Raw genomic sequence first — 18113 nt, forward strand, 5'->3', positions numbered from 1 at the left:
TATGCCACAATGGATAGGAGGAAGAAATTCCACAGTTAATAGGAATGCCCTCCTGTTCTCCAAAGACGGAAAAACACACATGACATAGCTTAACAAAATGCACAGTTCAATGACATTAAGTGCATTCAAGTTGTGCATTCAAAACAACCATCTCCAGAATTTTCTTGTCTTCCCAACATGAAATTGTATCTATTATGAAAACACCAACAAGCTCCATTGTTAGAGTAACTGATTTTCACTCAATTCAGTATAATTCTTCTTTGTTTGTGCTTGTCACACATGGACTGGAAGAAGTACTTCTGGATTGGTCCCCTACCCCTATCTGTTCTCTACCCATGGGGGTGATTCTTCTCTTCCCAATAAAGACATCAGGTCTCAGGGAGAAGCTACGTGTGGTTTCAACTCCACAACTTGTCTATCTGCCTACTGGTTTCTTTTGCCAGTGAACAAAAAGTTTGCAGGGAAGTTTTCTGAACTTATTTTACTCTCTTCAACATTATGTGGATTATTTCTCATGTTTGGCATTTGCTACCAGACCCACGTTCTCTAATTCCACAGATTTGGAGCATGGGGTTTCCACTACACTCCACTAAATATTTTTTCCATTTCTTGGCATCACCCCCAGTGAACTTTCTGTCTCTATGAGGATGTCTTCTCTAAGAGACTTATAGAAGTAAAATCAGTCAGCGTTTTCCTTCTGCAAGTGACATTTTTCATTTCTATAATATCCAGAGAGTAGCATTTGCCAGAGACCCTGACTTTAAAAGCTGCATGATATCCTGTTGTATGTCTCTACCATGTTTTATTTATCTAATGACGGATTCTTGTGTTGCATCTACCTTCTGCTTATTGTGACTGATGCTGCTTGTATTTTTATATTTGGCAGCTTAGTTTAGAACTCTTGTGAGAACTCTTCTTCTGATGTTTGCTTTATTCCTTCTTACCCACATTTTCCTAGTTTATATAAATGTTGGCTCCCAAAATAGGGAGCATGTTTCTGAAGGTAAAGATCAAGCCACATATTTTTTGCTAATTATAAATTTTTTACTAATTATAAAACTGATTTGACATTAGGTACCTTAAGAACAGAGAAACAAGAAGCAAAAAATGCATACTCCAGTATTCTGGAACTGTCTATTAAATGCAAGATTTGGGTTCTACATTTTCTCTTCATGGCTTCTTTGCATTGTATCCCATTTTGCAAATGAAAAACATGTAGAGAGGCAGAGTGAGTTTGCCAAGACAAACCAGGTTCAAGCCATAATATATGACACTAAGGATGTATTGTCTGCTGAGTCTGAGTTAGGCCAAACACAAAGTACTAAGTACTAAGAGCTTTATGAGGAATAAAATGTGAGGATATCTAGTCCTCTCTGCTTTCCTAATACAATGTCTAAAAAAGCCTCTTCAACATCAACTTTTCCCTTCTGTCTGACTCACTGAGGTCATGGATTAAAAGGAGAATATACTTGGGAGTTTTCTTTACTGAAGACATATGTATCTATTAATCCAAAATGGAGAAAGCATGTGATTGTACATCCCCTGACAGAGAAATCTTGTCCTCTACTCTCCTCTTCATCTCAACCCTGTTCAACAGCACAGCCTCAGAAGAGAGTTCTCAGACAAAGCTGAGAAATTCTGTATTTTTTCTCTGTTCCTGCTCATTAACCTTGTTCCTTGATTAAGTGACATTTGCTTGCAGCAGGGAGGAAGATCGAGGGTCTGGAGAGTGGGTATCTGGAGCTTATCAATGACCACAACCCTCCTAGGTTCACAATGACCACAGCAGCTCTCTTGTCACCTGCTGGGAGACAGGTTCAGTCTCAGAGGTCCCCAGTGCTGGGAGCTGTGACTGAAGGAGCAGGAGAATCATCTCTGTGCACACTCTGCTCAGCAAGACAAGAAATCAATAACAACCATGCTGCTTGAAGGACAGGTGCATGTGGACCGACATAGGGCCAGCTGACTGCCTGGGCCTCCTTCTGACAATAAAGTGCTGTGTGGATGTTTTATCACTACAGCTATAAGTCCGCATTTACTCTCCTACCGATTATGCAAATGGGTGTCATGAAGCTTTAGTCCACGGTGTATGATAGACAAGACTCTGGACTTAAAATCTATCCCTAGTTAAAGCACATAACACTTGTATATATTTCACCCCAATAAACTCACAACATTCTCCTTTAATGAGGCAGACTCTAAGTGCGTGGAAATTACTTGCCCAGAGAAAATTCCCAAAAATCATCCTAGAAACTCTGAACTTTGACTTTTGATAGTATATTTGGGATTATGGCTCTAATTAGCTTTAAATCATTAGATCCTATGGATTCTTAAGGTTTAAAAACTTAATGTGGTATATATATATGTATATATATGTTGATTATATGTATAATCAATATGTATTGATTTTTATTGGTTCACATATATTGATTTTTAGTATATATATTGATTTTGAAGCTTACATATTGTTATAATGCAATGTTATTTTAAGTGAAGGAAAAAAGTACTGAGATAATGATTAATTTTCAAAATTTACTAATCAGAGTTCTTCACCTGCTTTCACAAACCCAAGCTTATAGATTGAGTCTATACAACCTCCAAACAAAATCAGTGCATGAAATTAATGTGGGATCATTGATTTACCAAAAGAGTCAAATGAACTATTTGCTTGAGTGATTTTAATGTTTTTGAGATGGAACTTAGTTTTTGGAGAAGTTTGAAACTAAAACTCCAAGAGAGCAGCGACTGTGATCTCAGTTCTGTGCTTGCTGAAACTTCCCAGGAGAATCGAATCTGCTCTATTGTCATTGGGAGTTGGGGGAAATATTCAAGGTGGGGAGGACTGTGAGAAGAACATCCTGGCCCCAGTGTGGGTGGTGTGACTGTTTATGTCACATCCCCAAAACACTAAGGGGAAGAGAGTAAAGAGAATATGATAGTCACAGAAATATTATTGCTAAAAATGGGAAGAATATAAGGGGGGAAAGGGAGACTTTTGGAAACAAGGACATCAGGTGGCTGTGTGTATGGGAGGAGAGTATAGAACAACTCCTCACAATGGAAAAGCAAGGGACTGGAGACATCAGGTCTGGCTCTGCTCAGGTATCTGGGGCTGTGTTTCCTCCATGGGAGGTGGCTCCAACTGCACTCACCTCCCTCAGCAGATCTTAAGCATCCACCATATTTTTCTGAACTTAATTTCAGAAAAATGTTCTTCCTGAGATGAGGACTGTCCACCCCAGAGCCAGAAAGTAGTTCCAGACAGGCTGTAACACCAAGACTTCACAGTAGACAACACAATGGTGGGACCAGGAGGGGTACCAGGGGATACCAGGGCTGTCAAAATAAGTAATTGGCATAAGCATCTGAAAGCCAAAATCAGCAAGTAGTGTCAGGAATTCCTGGTAAACATACAATTTCTACTCAAGAGATATTAAAGACACTGTGCAATTTGTCTAGGCGCTACATTATCTTAATTGACACTAGGAAGAAAAAGTATTAGCAAATCAGTAAAAACATGGACATTTTTCAAGAAATGCTTTATTAATATACTAGTTATATTGACATTCTGCTTCTTTCCAAATACAAACTGATGATGATGAGAGGCCCAAAGCACCTTCTGTTAAGAAGAGTTAAGAAGACCCAGAGGTTCTCTGTTCATTGTTATTTTAATGTCAAGTGTGGAGTGCCTTATCTTGGCAGCTAGCCCTCTCACCCCTGGCCTCTAAGGCAGTAAGGTGTGGTCTGTGATTCTGAAGGCCAGATTTATAGTTTAGTAAGAACCTTTAAGAACATACCATTTTCCTCAAATAGAAGTATTCCTTAACAAAACCTTTGTTTTATTTTCTTCAGTACTGAAAAAAAAGAAACAACCTTGTAATTAACCTCAAAATGAAAATTATGTAGTTAGCACATGCTTTGCATGTGGGAACTCCAAGTGTAATTCCAATCATCATGTGCACCCTAGCACCACAGAGAGTGACCCCACGTACTGACTCAGAAGTAACCTCCACACATTGCTGAAGGTAGTTCATACTCTGTTTCAGAACACACACACACACACACACACACACACACACACACTTTCCTGCATTTCATTAAATGATCACAGATCATTAATGACAAAATTATGAGGAACTTGGATACTGTTGTTTTTCCAAGGTGGTTAGTGACCCATTTTTATTTTTCTAAACAACAGCAATTCTGCAGCCCAGACAAGCCAGTTTCCTCTACACAAATATATGTGAGTGTACAAATCAGCTGGTATCCCTCCTGACAGTAATATGATAGGGATGATCATGATCTCTGTAAGAGTTATTAGAACATCCTTAACTTTGGCAGGGGTGGAGACTGCACTTCCCTGACAATAAACTTACTTCAGTGGCCTCTGCCCTGGTGAAATGACAGAATGAGGGACCAACACACATGGAGAAGTGGGAGAGAGGCATGGATATGGCTCCTTTTCTGCATTTCCCACACGGAATTCACATCATTTCATCAATGGATCCATTAGAATTTTTTAGTCTATAAAGATCTTCCTAAGTATCTGCTTATAAGAATCTGTCTCTCAACCACTTTCCCACTTTCACATGTGGGAAATTTTCACATAGTAGGAAATTGGCTGGTCATTTTATAGAGACTTGCACACTCCTCATGTGGGTCAAGTGAAAACTCCCTGCAATCTCAACCATCCCTGTGAATCTGCCATCTAGGAACCATTGTCACAGATTGATTATTATAGGGCAGCAAGACAGAGAAATAAGCATCACAAAATTCAATTTTACAACATACTTATCCCTTGAGCTCCTAATCAATTTTATTGACTTCAGTGCACCTTTCTCTAATAAAGAGCACTTGACTAAATATGAACTGTAGAGATGCACTTCAGATACTGTGGCATCCACTCCAATGTCATGGCATCTACAAAACACAAAGTGTAACTATGGGTCTTACATCTGTGGCAGAAAACAAGAGATGGTCATATCGTGTTTAGTCAGATATTTCTTGAAGACATCTCTGCAATAAAACATCCCATGGCCAATTCCAGTTGCTTTACTATTGAAATTACAAATAGACTATAAAACTTGATCTAAAAACTCATTAATCTTGGTCTTATATATAAAATAGATCTCTATTGCTTCCTCTGGGTGAGTGACCTGTGAGCAGGACCTAACACCAGTGGTCCCATTTCAGAGCAGAAGGCAGTAATTGTTCATGTTTCATGATTGATATTTGATTTGATCAGGTTGAATGTCTGATTGGAGAAAGGTGCATCAAGTGAGACTAGGCTGAGAGTCTTTTTTTCTCTCTCTCAAGGACTTATTTACAGCTAAGATGGCATCCACAAACCATATACCCAGGACCCTTCACCTTCTATGGCAGTCTTCTTGCAGGGTCCAACTGGATTTGTGATGTTTCAGGGAATCCTGTGTCATCACTGTCACCCCAAAACTATTTTTCTACTTATGGATAAGATCAAACTGAAAGCACAACCCAGATAGTCATATTGGAAAATACAGCTAGACAGCCTTGGTTTTTCACTTTTAATTTTATTATGGTAAAATTTCCTTTCCAGAGTCTGATCCTATCTATAATAGAGATATCTTACCCACAAAATTGGCACCATTCTGTGACTTGTTGCCTTAAACATGGTCCAAATGAACTTGGAGAACAGGTCTTGAACTGGAGAGATTCCCTACTTTTCTACCCAGACTGGTGGAGCACTGTAGAGATGCTAAGAATTTCCAACAATGTTTTCAGTTTCATAGAGAATCTCAGCCCATCACCTACACAGCACACAAAGGAACCAGAATGTTGCTATGTATGATCACAGACCAGAGCAATTTGTTTCCTTACTAGAGCAGATCCAGATATCTTTTTCCCTAAAGCAAACTGGGTTCATCTTAAAGGGAATAAATCCCCAAGCCCTGTAAGGCTAAGAAAGCTTAAATATTTGAGGTGGCCTTTGCCTCCTGCTGCCTTTTGGACAGACCAGGTTTGAGTTTAAAAAAAAAAACAGTCAATGAAGTACTTTGTGGATATCTCAAATTTTAATTTCTGAAAAAAAAATTTTTGCCTTTGAGAATTAAAGGCTCAAATCAGCTTAAATGGATCAGAACAGAGAAACACAAAGTGACCTGAAATAGCAAAAAAGGGCTCATAGGCCCTAAAGGTGATTTTAAACTTTTTGAACGTGGGGACATGTCTACAGAGGGATTAACCGACATGAAAGGGTCACCCTTGAAAGCAAAGTTAAAGGAGGTCTGGGCTTATGTCAGTGGTCTGTTCTTATCTTTGTTCTTATCAGAGGAAAGCAGTTTGTTTTCCTAAACAAGTGCCCTCCATATGGAGTTAGTGCTGTATTCATGAAGGTCAAGAGATATGAGTATTTCTCACATACTCAGGCTCATATTTCTGTTTAAAGACAAGCATAGTCACTTCTAATAGAATTATCATATAAGTTAATGTAATTTTCCATGTTCTAAATTATATGCCAGAAGGTATGTATTATTTTAATGTCTTTTTTCTACTCATACTTTATTACCAGCCTGAACTATGTTAGACAACCATGAGTCATGTGACTCAGGTGACTTACCAACAGAGAAAATAGAAAACAATGAAAAAAACAAAAGAATGATGCTTTGTACTTTATATGATGCTTGCTTTGGACCTTGGTGAGAAAGAGACTATTCTTTGGAAGCCTTTTAGGAAGCAGCTAGTTACAAAAGAGATTCCCAGCATCCAAAATAAGACATCCCAGATAGGGTGGAGAGCAAAATCAAAGCCTCATTCATAATATGGCCTCTTCTGGGAGGGTCAGGATAGCATGTGACCAGTTGATTTCTTTCCCTGGCATGATGATGGGTCCATCTTGAAAACTTTTGGATGAGACAGCAAGTTTTAGTAATAATTTAAATAGAATAATAGGGAAGTGGCTCAAAGGAGGTAGAATGTAGGGGCCAAGATCAGGGCCATCACTCAATAAATCTTATCTATCTTCTACTTCAATCTTATCCACTCTGGAATCTGTCATGTCCTTTTATTTTACTCCTTTAGGCTCAGTTATTTTTCTATTTTAATCCCTAGAGATATAAATTTAGGTTATTTGTATGTATTTGGGGAAGAAGAGAGCACTCAAGCAGTGTTTGGGATGTCCGGAGGCCTTATCCTTGATTGGTGGCCAACCAGGCCAAGTAGCCCAGTGCAGGGGCCTGTGAATGTTATACTGCTTTCCTCCTTCGGGGATCAAAAATGCCTGTGCCACCCAGAATGTGCTCAGGGACCTTCAGACTGCATAAGGTGATGCTCAGGAGATCATATGGTGCCAGTAATCAAAACTGAGTCTGAGGGACAGAGTGTTGGCACAGTTATGGCATTTGCCTTGCACGCAGGGTTACCTAGGATGGACCACAGTTTGACCCCCTGACATTCTATGTAGTCCCCAAGCCAGGAGCAATTTCTGAGCTCATAGCCAGGAGTAACCCCTGAGTGTCACTGGGTGTGGCCTAAAAAGCAAAACAAAACAAAACTAAGTCTGGTGTATGTTAGGCAAGTATCTATCCACTGACCTGTGTCCCAGTCAAAGTCCCAAAGTCTCCTTCTATATGACAGTGTTTTGCTAAAGTATCATTGCTGCTGCTGCATCACCTAAGTATGTACATTGTGTTTTCATATATATACTTCCCTGAGAAATTTCCTTTAACTTGATGGTTTTGTCCACAAATGTATTGATTAATTTCCACATACATAGTGGATTTACTAGTTAAATTCAGTATTTAATGAAGTGAAATAGAACCACTCAAATACTCTTAAATATGAGGAGACAAACTTTGAACAGATTCAAGGACAATAGGGTAGAAAGAGTCCTTCTGAGATCATCACAGTTCTTCCAAGTTATGTACATCAACCCCTCCTCCCTAAAATAATAGAGCAAACAAGAAAACATACAAAAGTCAACATGAGCGGTGAACTGATGTTTTAATATTTAATTTTTCACTTAGTTACTCTGTATTTACTCCACAGGGCTCATGCTGATGGGAAATCCTTACTGCCAATCATTGAGAAAAATGAAAAAATTCCTTCCCAGCTAACCTGTGGAAGATACCAAGAAATGGATGCTTCCCAGCACAGTTCTGCAAAGGGAACTGAGCAGGTGGGTACATTCTTTTTTTGTGTGTGTGTGTGTATGTATGTGTGTGTGTGTATGTATGTGTGTGTGTGTGTGTGTGTGTGTGTGTGGTTTTTGGGTCACAGCCAGCTGCACTCAGGAGTTACTCCTGGCTCTATGCTCAGAAATCGCCTCTGGCAGGCACAGGGGACCATATGGGATGCCGGGATTTGAACCACCATCCTTCTGCATGAAAGGCAAACACCTTACCTCCATGTTATCTCTCCGGCCCCGGATGGGTACATTCTTACCTACCTTCTTAATTGTATGAGACGGTAGACATCCCTAGCTTTATAAATCATTGTAGTTATGATGTTCTAGCACAGAGGGTTAACTGCTAGTTTTCCTTTTAACTCATGTCCTTTATGACCTCCTCTACCGCTCTGCTGTTTTTTCTTACAAAAGAGCATTTATAAGAAATAAACAGTTTGACCAATATTTAACCCACTTGGGGAATTTGGGAAAGCAGGTGGAGGTTAGGCTCCATTGGTGGTACTCAAGAGCTATTCCAAGTTCTGTGCTCAAAAGTGACCCCTGGGGGCCGTAGCGGTGGCACAAGTGGTAAGGTTTGCCTTGCAAGCGTTAACCTAGGACAGGCAGCACGATTCGATCACCTGGCATCTCATATAGTCCCCCAAGTTAGGAGTGATTTCTAAGTGCATAGCCAGTATCCCTGAGCATAACAGTGTGTGCCCGCCCCCAAAAAGTGACCCCTGACATGTAGTACCAGAGATTTGAACCAGGGTAATAGGCAGCCTTGGCCACATGCAAGGGAAATGCCTCAACTCTTGTTCTACCTCTCTGGTTCCCTAAATCACAATTTTAAAAATGCAGACAATTTCTAATCTGTTAGTCAAAGTGAAAAGAATAGCAATGCCTTCCATTTATATGAAACAGTTTGGAAAGGGAAAGAACTTCTTTTGAGAATTTGCTTCAACATTATCTGATGTACATAACTGAAGACTAACTAGAAACTAAATAAAATGCTTATTTTTAAATTGTACCTTAAGGGGCCTCCTTAACACTGAAGATAGTGCATAAGTTTCATGAAACGTGCTCTACAAAACACATAATATTGTAAATCCATGCTAAATTAATATATAATTTTTAATATACTTTAAACACACAATAATTATAATCAGCATGGAAAAAGTATCTAAACCTTTTACTTCTTTTACCTTATGTGCATCTCAAGTGATGCTTTTTAAAAAAGGCCCATTTCTGTCCTTGACTCTGTGAGAAATAGCATGGTGTCCCCACTGACATTGAGTGTAAAAGGAATTTAGTACTAAACTCTCCTGCCCTGGAGGTAGCAGAAGCAGATGGGAGGTTGCCCCTGACTCCTTCTGAAGCCCAGAACCTGGCTGTTTGGTTCAGTGCCTTTGAAATCCACAGTGTAACTTTGGTCACCCTAAAGTCAGTGTACCCCAGGCACATGTATGAGGCTCCAGAGCCACAGCATGTTCTCTTCCAAGTGTTCAGTGCATTCTCTGTGTCCCAGGACCTTCCTTGTGGGTCACAGGTGCTGGTTTGTTCCAAGGAACCAAGGCTTCTCCATCTGGAACCCAACACAGCCAGTGTCCCTGATGCTGTCACGGAGCAACCAGTGCCTATTGGACCAGGAACCTCTCAGCAGTTGAGTGGGAAAACTTCTTGGCCAAAACAGTTACAAGAACCAAATTGTGGGAACAATTCAAGTACTTATGATCACTGAGTGAACCTGGTCCAAATTCTCAGCTATGAGGACAGAGGAAATCTTGCCTCTTGTTACACCATGAATGGAATAAGAGGGGAGTCATAAATAAGAATAAAGACAATTTCTAGCTGATCTTTCTTACAGGTGAGATATAAATAAATAAGGCAAGGGAATGGCAAACATCTAATGACAAGGTTACTACAGGACAGAGTGGGGATTTGGGGTGCTGGATACTGGCACTCTCATGGTGGGTGTGTTGAGATGAGATTGCATTCTTACAGCATAAACATTTGCACTCCTGTAAATCAACTGTATCTCAATAAAAGGTTTTAAACAACAGCACCACTGGGGTCATTCCCTTCATGTTAAAAGACTGCACAGTCACAGAGTCACGAAGAAGGGGAGCTGGGCACCACCCACATGGTTTCATGACAGTGGCCTGTACAGTGCCTGGCAGACACAACACAAACACCTTCCATACAGCTTTCTCTTTCTGAAAGCACCTCTAGATCTGCTTTTCCAGGAAAGGCAAACCCAGGGTCGTTTCTAATCACTTTGAGGAACACAGAGAACCTCTGAGGGTGGAAAACTCCTGATTTCTTCCCTGGGGCACTAATTTGTAATTCCTTTGCTTGGTGTATGTATTTCTAAACCATTTCTTCCCACCCAATGCCAGGGGGAGGGACTCTTCACACTCTTAACCTCATTTTATCACTGCTGCTGTCCATTCCCTTCCCTAGAAGCAGTAGCCCATCTTCTGTGGCCTCCATACTAGCTCTGTCACTTTGGGAGTCTCCATTGCCTGCCACAGCTGAGAATGTGGTTCTGACAGAAAGATGGCAACAAACCAGAAAGTGACTCTTCTGGTCAAAGAGGGTGTGTGCCATAGGACCCCAATATAGGCCCTCCTTCTCCTTTCCCTGCATCACTCTGGTCACAGCTTTCTTGTTTTCTCATCACTGTTGTCATCCAACCCTCTTGCCTCCAGGGAGCCTCTCAAATTCTGTAGGCAGTAGGGAGAGCTGCCATCCCAACACAAGAGCATATCTCTGACTCCCACTGTTACACAGGAATCTTGAGGAGCCTTTGTCCTGCAGGAAGTCACAGGATGGGGAGGGGCAGTGAGGCCCTCACCAACCCCCTTGACTATGCTGGAAGCACTTCCCTCACACAGGAAAAGAGCACTGCCTTCTGAAAGGAGCTACAAGATGCATCTGCAGGGGATATGGGGAGCATTAGAAAGAGAGCAAAGCTAAAGGAAGGAGCTTAGTCATGGCTCCCACAGAGGAGCCATCACAGCCCACCTGGCTGTCAAGAAGAAGGGAAGGAACCAGAGAGGCTGGTGATGTTTGCTCATGACTTCTACATGTATGTATGTATTATATATAAATGTATGTGTATGTATGTGGCATATGGAGAAATAGGCTTTACTTTTCTTTTATATGGTTTCTTGGGGGGAGTAGAGCTCAGGAGGCTCAGAGACCCTCAGTGATTCTTAAGATCAATGTGATTGCCCAAGGATTCAGTGTTTCTCAGTTTCTGCAGTGCCAGAAAATTCTCCTCCACAATAGAGGGGTCCTTGGGCACCCCACAATGCTCCCGAGACCATGTGACGCTGCCACATGTGCCTTAACACCTTTACTAATCTCAACTCTTAGGTTTTGCAACTTAAAAAATTCTGAAGCCTAGGTCCTGGCTTGCCTTATTAACATTCCCCAACTTTTATGATTGTCAAAATGAAATGCTATGGTGGCTTTATAATTAACCCAGATTAAAGATCAGCCGCAAAAACCTACTGAGTCCTTTTGTCATCAGTGCCCAGAAATTCTGACCTGGTTCCGCAAGAGAAGCTGAGGTGGAAAGACTAGAAGAAGCATTGCCTGGGGCTGAGAAGGAAAGCAGGATTCGATCTTAATTTCTGGGTAAATTTTGCAGAGAAATCAAAGGATCTGAACTGAGGGCTGAGGTTCCTGCCCTCTCAAAGTCTCCCCCCTCAAGCTAATAATTGGGAGCTCACTCTGTGGATTGACTCAGGTGTTCACTTTGCCTCCAGGATCTTGTGGAATTCTTACCCATTCCCCAGTGCATCACTGGCGCCTCATATGCAGAGCTAATGAGAACATTCTAGCCAGAATGCAGCTTTCCCGACTCCTGAAAACCAGAACAACTAAACACAATGTCTCACCTTGCTGATCCCTAAGTGGTCATTGCCTGAACCTCCAAATGCCCTCTCCCTTTACACCAGGTCTCTCTTCCACGAAGTCAGCCATTCAGGGGAAAATGGGGGCAGGAACTTTATGTAATCATTCTGCTTGATTAGCTCAGGATTGGCAACCAATTTGCACATCATGAAGCTGTTTGCATTTGGGCCAGTTCGAGAGGGAATTGACTGGCTCCCGGTTGCAGCCTCCAGTTTCAGTTGCCAACATACCTGTGTGTCCACTGCAGCTTTCAATATTTCTGTGAGCTATTCTTGGGGGAATAACGGTGCAAATTGGCAGTGTATTTGGCCTGTCATGGGGATCATCAATCGCAGATAATTAGCCCTTGGAAGTCACCCCAAAGATATCTTGATCTTAGAGCAGAAATAGCTGAGATCCAGGCATGAGCAGGAAATTACTTAGTGCCACGCAGCAAATTAAAGTTCCAAAGAAAAGTATGGGTCAGGGTCAGCTGCCTTGCAGCACACAACTCCCTCACCACCATAGCCTCTCAGCTCACTCCAACCAGTCGCTAAATTCTCTGTGCAGATTTGAAGGCCTCTTCCCTTTCATAAGCCTTCTGCAATGTCACACTAATGTCATTTGTTCTCGACCCTTCTACCTCCTGATACCACCTTAATACCTGTCCCTGTCCCTGTGACTGCTGCCAACAAGCACACAGGACAATGCACGGACCATCACTCTCTGATCTTTGTAGGGGGGAAAAGAGGACTTTTCGGTCATGTCCAAGGACTGCTGGAAAGACACTGCCACCTACTGGTCATATAGAGAATAAACGAATAAACGCACCTGCTGTGCCTCTTCTCTGTCCAGGCCTCTTAGGGTTCCACTGAATGAGTCTTGGTTTTAAAGTGCCGGGTTTGTGCCTTGTACACAGCAGGATTTTATTTTACGTGCTTTGTTTTCCTGGAGAGGAACATGACCGCTTCCCACTCAACTGTGAAATTGAAGAACCCGTGTGCGGTGGGTGTTCCAAGCTCCTGGAAGCCTGCAGAATCTCAACGCCCACAGCAGCCACTGTTTCTCAAGGATACAGGGGCCCACACCTTCTCACTTACCGGCCCACCCCTTGCAAAGCTCTGGGAGGTGCTGGGGGCGAATGCTCCATAGATGGTAAGTTCAGGAAATGAGCATCTTGAGATCCAAATAAGCAAGCCACTGACAAATGGGGGAGACTTAATAAAGCCTGGTTTGTGTGCAGAAGTTTGGGGGCCTCTGATGGTGCAAATTTTCTGTAACTGTCAGAAAGATGCAGCACAAATGGGGGATCTTCACACACAAAGACGGTTCTTGATACAGAAGACTGAAACCAAGGTGCGTTTATTCGTTTATTCTCTATATGACCAGTAGGTGTGCGGGGCTGTGGGTCATACAGAGGGTCCGGGGAAGCTCCTTTCTGCTGCTGCAGCCCCCAGCAACTCAGAACCTTCATCTGGGCTCTCTGTGGTTGTGCATGAGGCTTCTCCTCTTTAGTTCCTAGTCTACTTGCACTTGGTGCCTCTTCCAGGATGCCTGACATTGTACTTAGGGGACCTTGGCTTGGTCCACCCAGAGACAGAGAACTGTAGAAAGAGATTTGGTGTGTATCTAAATGTAGGTACATATGTGTAAAGAGATCATATCACTCATGCTCAGGTATATTAAATAAATTATTCATTATATATTTATTAGTATATATTCATCTATAGAATAGGATTTCTTATATAATATTTTATTATATTTTATATATAAAAGGAACTAGCTCACACGTTTCAGGGGTTTGGACAACAAGGGTAATCAGCATGTGGGTCCAAGCACAGCCCTATAGTACCAGAAGTACCAGAAGCCCAGAAGTACCACAGCCATAAGTTTTGGTTCAAAGGCAGAAAAACCTGTTGCCCAGCCCTAGAAAAGATGTGAAGTAGGGACACCTCCTCCTTGTACTCTAGTTTGGTCTTGAGCTAATTAGATGAACTCTAGACACAGTAAAGGAGGAAAACCTGCATTATCCAGCCACCAGTTTGAATGTGCAGTATAATGTTTTACGAAACAGCTGAGCATGCTCTGGGCTCATCTCGTGGACATCTAAATCAGCCACCATAGGTTGACAACTCTCCAACTCTCCTGACTGGATAGAGGACTCTCAGGGAGAGGCCTCTTTGGGTAACCAACCAGCCAGCACCCTCCTGGGACTGCAGAGAAGTGAAGAAAATGTGGTTAGGATGACAAGTGGTATCTCATGTGTCCTGCTGGCAGACAGGCAGTGACCCCAATCACTCAGGCAAACCCTGGGGAGCAAATTTGCCCAGAATAGGGACCCTGCAAAACACCCCAGGGTTCTTTCTCTAGTCCAAGACTGTCTAAATGTTTCCAGTTGTCATATCCTGCATATCTGTGCCATTCTGGGCAGAGCATGTACACTGGCATTGGAGTGGAAAACTGATGAGGGATATCACTCTTGGGTGGGCAGGGTGGGTGCACAGCACTCCTCTTCTTCCTCCCAGATGATAAAAGGTCTTAGATTGCAGACTGCAAGAAGAATAAACCCTAAAGCACGTCACTGCCAGAACCAGTTGAAACCTTGCGTCGACAAGAACACCTTGTTGAACTAAAATATAAAATAATAATGGGATCCACGTATTGGGTGGGGCCACCCCAGGCACCATGTTTCTAACCCCTTAGGCTTCTGGGTCTGATGAAGTGGGGTAACAGTGAAGAAATGATTCACAAGCAGTCAGTTATGCTTTCATTATAGTCAGCTTACTTTTATTCCATGGCCTTTCTCTGCCATATTCTCTCTCTCTCTCTCTCTCTCTCTCTCTCTCTCTCTCTCTCTCTCTCTCTCTCTCTCTCTCTCTCAACTTTTTTATTCTTTATTTAAAACAATTCACCCCATCCCAGGTGTGGGTGGGTCTGATCATCCAGGTGTTAATCTAGATATTAATCCAGGATTAATATCTCAAAAGAGGAGGTTAGGGAAACAGGAAGTTGAGGGAAGGATTACCTTACACACCTTACATGACATTTTAAAAAATGCCACAGAGCTAGAATGATAGTACAACACAGATCTTGCCTTGCATGTGAATACTCAGGTTTGATATCCAGACAGATGGTCTCTGAGTATCATCAGGTATGATCCCCAAGCATAGAGCCAGAACTAAGTTCTGAAAATCACCAGTATGCACTCAGAGAGGACGAGGGGCAGACAGGGAGCCCTCTTCCAGTCCAGCAGCCAAGCACTAGTCTTATGCCCTCCTTCTACTACAAGAGGAATAGAACTGGCTATGCAGCATACATGCTCACTGACTGGAGCCAGAGATTTCCTTTTGATGAAAGAATCTTGTAGCTCTATAAGCAGAGTCAACAATTTTAAGTCTCAAGCAAAACAATAATCAATACATCATTTAAATTGTTAGGCAAAAAGATCTTTGTTCTGATTACCCTTACAGAAATTGTTGATGCATTTTATTACACTTTCTTTCTTTTAGATGTCACTTAGGGACCTAACTGTAAAATGTTTGAACAGAGTATTCCTTAAATAGTTGTTAATTTGTTTTTAATTTGGGGAAAGAACATTCTGTATCTGCCCTTGCAGTCACAAAAATTGTCAAAAATAAAAATAAAATCCCTATCAAAATTGCATAATGGAACTTTTTATTTCACAGCAAAGTACATCTGAAAGTCTTCATGTCTCTTAAAACCTGATTTACAACTTTTAGTTGAGGAAAATTTCACTTAAGCCATAGGACATTTTGAAAGAAGGAGAAGTCTTTTGCCTATTCCACAACTAACTTTTAACCTATTTCAGTGAATTCTGGGAGAAACACGCAAATCACAGGGGATGGTCATTCACCCTGCGGTGTACATGCCTTGCTTGCTCTAACCAAGTGACAACACTGGAAATGATGGGCTTGCAGTTTGACCCCCAGTGTGACCATAGCAGTTACCCTCTACAGCACAGCCAAAGAAAAGTATGCAACTACAAAGGGCCACAGCCCTAGAGAACATCACAAGTCAAAGATGTGTGAGCAACACAGCCAGGAAACTGTGAGCCTCTTAGCTTGCAGCAGTACCAGATTTTGGATCAGCACCACAACTAACAGTGCAAGCCCGGGCCCGGAGAGATAGCACAGCGGCTTTTGCCTTGAAAGCCAATCCAGGACCAAAGGTGGTTGGTTCGAATCCCGGTGTCCCATATATAGGTCCCCGTGCCTGCCAGGAGCTATTTCTGAGCAGACAGCCAGGAGTAACCCCTGAGCACCGCCGGGTGTGGCCCAAAAACCAAAAACCAAACCAAAAACCAAAAAAAAAAAAAAAAAACAGAGTGCAAGAACAAGAAAACTGGTGTGTAGGCATCACAACTAGTGAAGTACAGCCTTTGGGACCATATGCAAGCGCCACCAAGTATGCCCACAGGGCAAACAACAAATTTGTAAAATCACTCCATGCACTGTAATTTCCAAGCCCAAGTGAACGAATCTGAATCAGGGTCACACGAGAAATAATCCAGACCAGGTGGAGGATAAAACACATGTAGTCTGGCAGGCTTCTACCTAGTATGGAGCTCACTGCCTGCCAGAACTGCCATTTTTATTGAGTTCAGAGAATCACCCCTGGATGGGAAAGTAATCCCACCCAGGTTGACAAGTAAGACAAACTTTGTTTTGGGTGAAACCAAGTTGTAAACAAACAGATACAAAGAAACCAGGGATAAATTTTGTTTTAGGTAAAATAAAGAGTAACTCAACACAAACGGTCTCTCCCAGAATGGGAGAGCAGTCAGAGCAGCTTCATGGACAGGTTGAGACTGTGACAGGGGCATTGCTCCAGCCTTCAAGGACGGATCCTGGAGATGTGGAGAAGGCACTTTATAAACTTTGTTCTCTTCCAACTTCCCCGTACCCCTGTACCTCCAAATCCAGCCTAGGAATAACGGAGAGACTAGAGAGATTTGGGTCACTGAGAAAAAGATTCTCAATCTCAAAAGAAGATCTTGATCTGAGATCAATTGTTAAATCCAATTGATCTTGGACTTAACAAGATCAATTCGAAATTTTTTTTCCACTTGCCAATTCGCTTCTACTTATTAAATGTGATGAATATTTGGGGGGGTTCACGTTGGGATGAGGGAAAATTACTAGTAGAATGAGTCACCTAAGGGATGGGGTGGGGTTGGTGGTCCCACATCACTGGTCCCAGCTATTCCTGAAACTAACGCCCGCATCCTGGGCTCTGCCCTTTCTCTAATAAAGAAGGACGCGCGCAGCTCGGCAGCGCCATCTCGTGGCTTTCCCGCTCAATCGCACTGGTCACTTTGCAGGCGGCTCTGGCAAACTGCAGAAGCGGGGCGCTTGCTTGCTCACTTGCTTCTGGAATCTGACACCTGTCCAGAGGCGATTTTCCTAAGGGTTGTCTGAAATAACAACGAAGTTTTAGGAATGGAAATGCTCAGAACACAGAAAGGTATTTCTCAGTTAGCTACAGCCTGGATTGCCTACGTGCCTAAAGACAATAAACTTCTGAGGAGCGAAGTGGGGTTCAGAGGCCCCCACAGTCACTCTGATGCAAGAGCATCCTCAGAGCATCAGTACACTGGCCCCTTAGCAGGGCTGAGCGGCAGAGTTGAATGTTCCTTAAAACTCAAAAAGCTCCACTCCGGGTGTGTGGCCCCTGAACCCTGTGAAGGCATTTTTCTCTTCCCAGTACAGAACTGAGAGGCCTACATTTCCTGGAGCCCCTGGCTCCTGGCCCGTCTCCTTCCTCCACATCCCCAGTGCCCTGCAAGGGTCATTTCCACCCACAAAGAGGATGCTTGCCTCCACCCTTCTGGCTCAGAAGTCCCCTTCTGCTTAAGGAATCAGTGAATAGGCCCTGGAACATTCTAGGCTCCCTCTACCATGTGCTCACCCCACTGTCCCCTGTTCTACCTAAAATCTGGGGTGCTTTCCAGGAATGCTCCTCCTCAATGCTTATCAGGAGGAAAGACAGAGAGGTTGGCACCCAGTATTTCTGTGCTCCTGGACTCCAGTCTTAGTGTGACAATTGTTGC

The 18113-nt window shown here is 42.6% G+C and overlaps 1 protein-coding gene across 1 annotated transcript in view; it reads left to right on the top strand.

The window, feature by feature from the left end:
• The window catches only part of TPO (thyroid peroxidase), a 127097-nt gene extending 117216 nt beyond the window's left edge, over positions 1-9881 (top strand). The window contains exons 18-19 of the mRNA XM_049784653.1: positions 8023-8152; positions 9414-9881. Of these exons, the coding sequence (XP_049640610.1) occupies positions 8023-8152; positions 9414-9881 (598 nt within the window). The remainder of the gene's footprint in view (positions 1-8022; positions 8153-9413) is intronic.
• The last annotated feature ends 8232 nt before the right edge of the window (positions 9882-18113 follow it).

The sequence above is a fragment of the Suncus etruscus genome, chromosome 12, assembly GCF_024139225.1.
Source record: "Suncus etruscus isolate mSunEtr1 chromosome 12, mSunEtr1.pri.cur, whole genome shotgun sequence".
NCBI lineage: Eukaryota > Metazoa > Chordata > Mammalia > Eulipotyphla > Soricidae > Suncus > Suncus etruscus.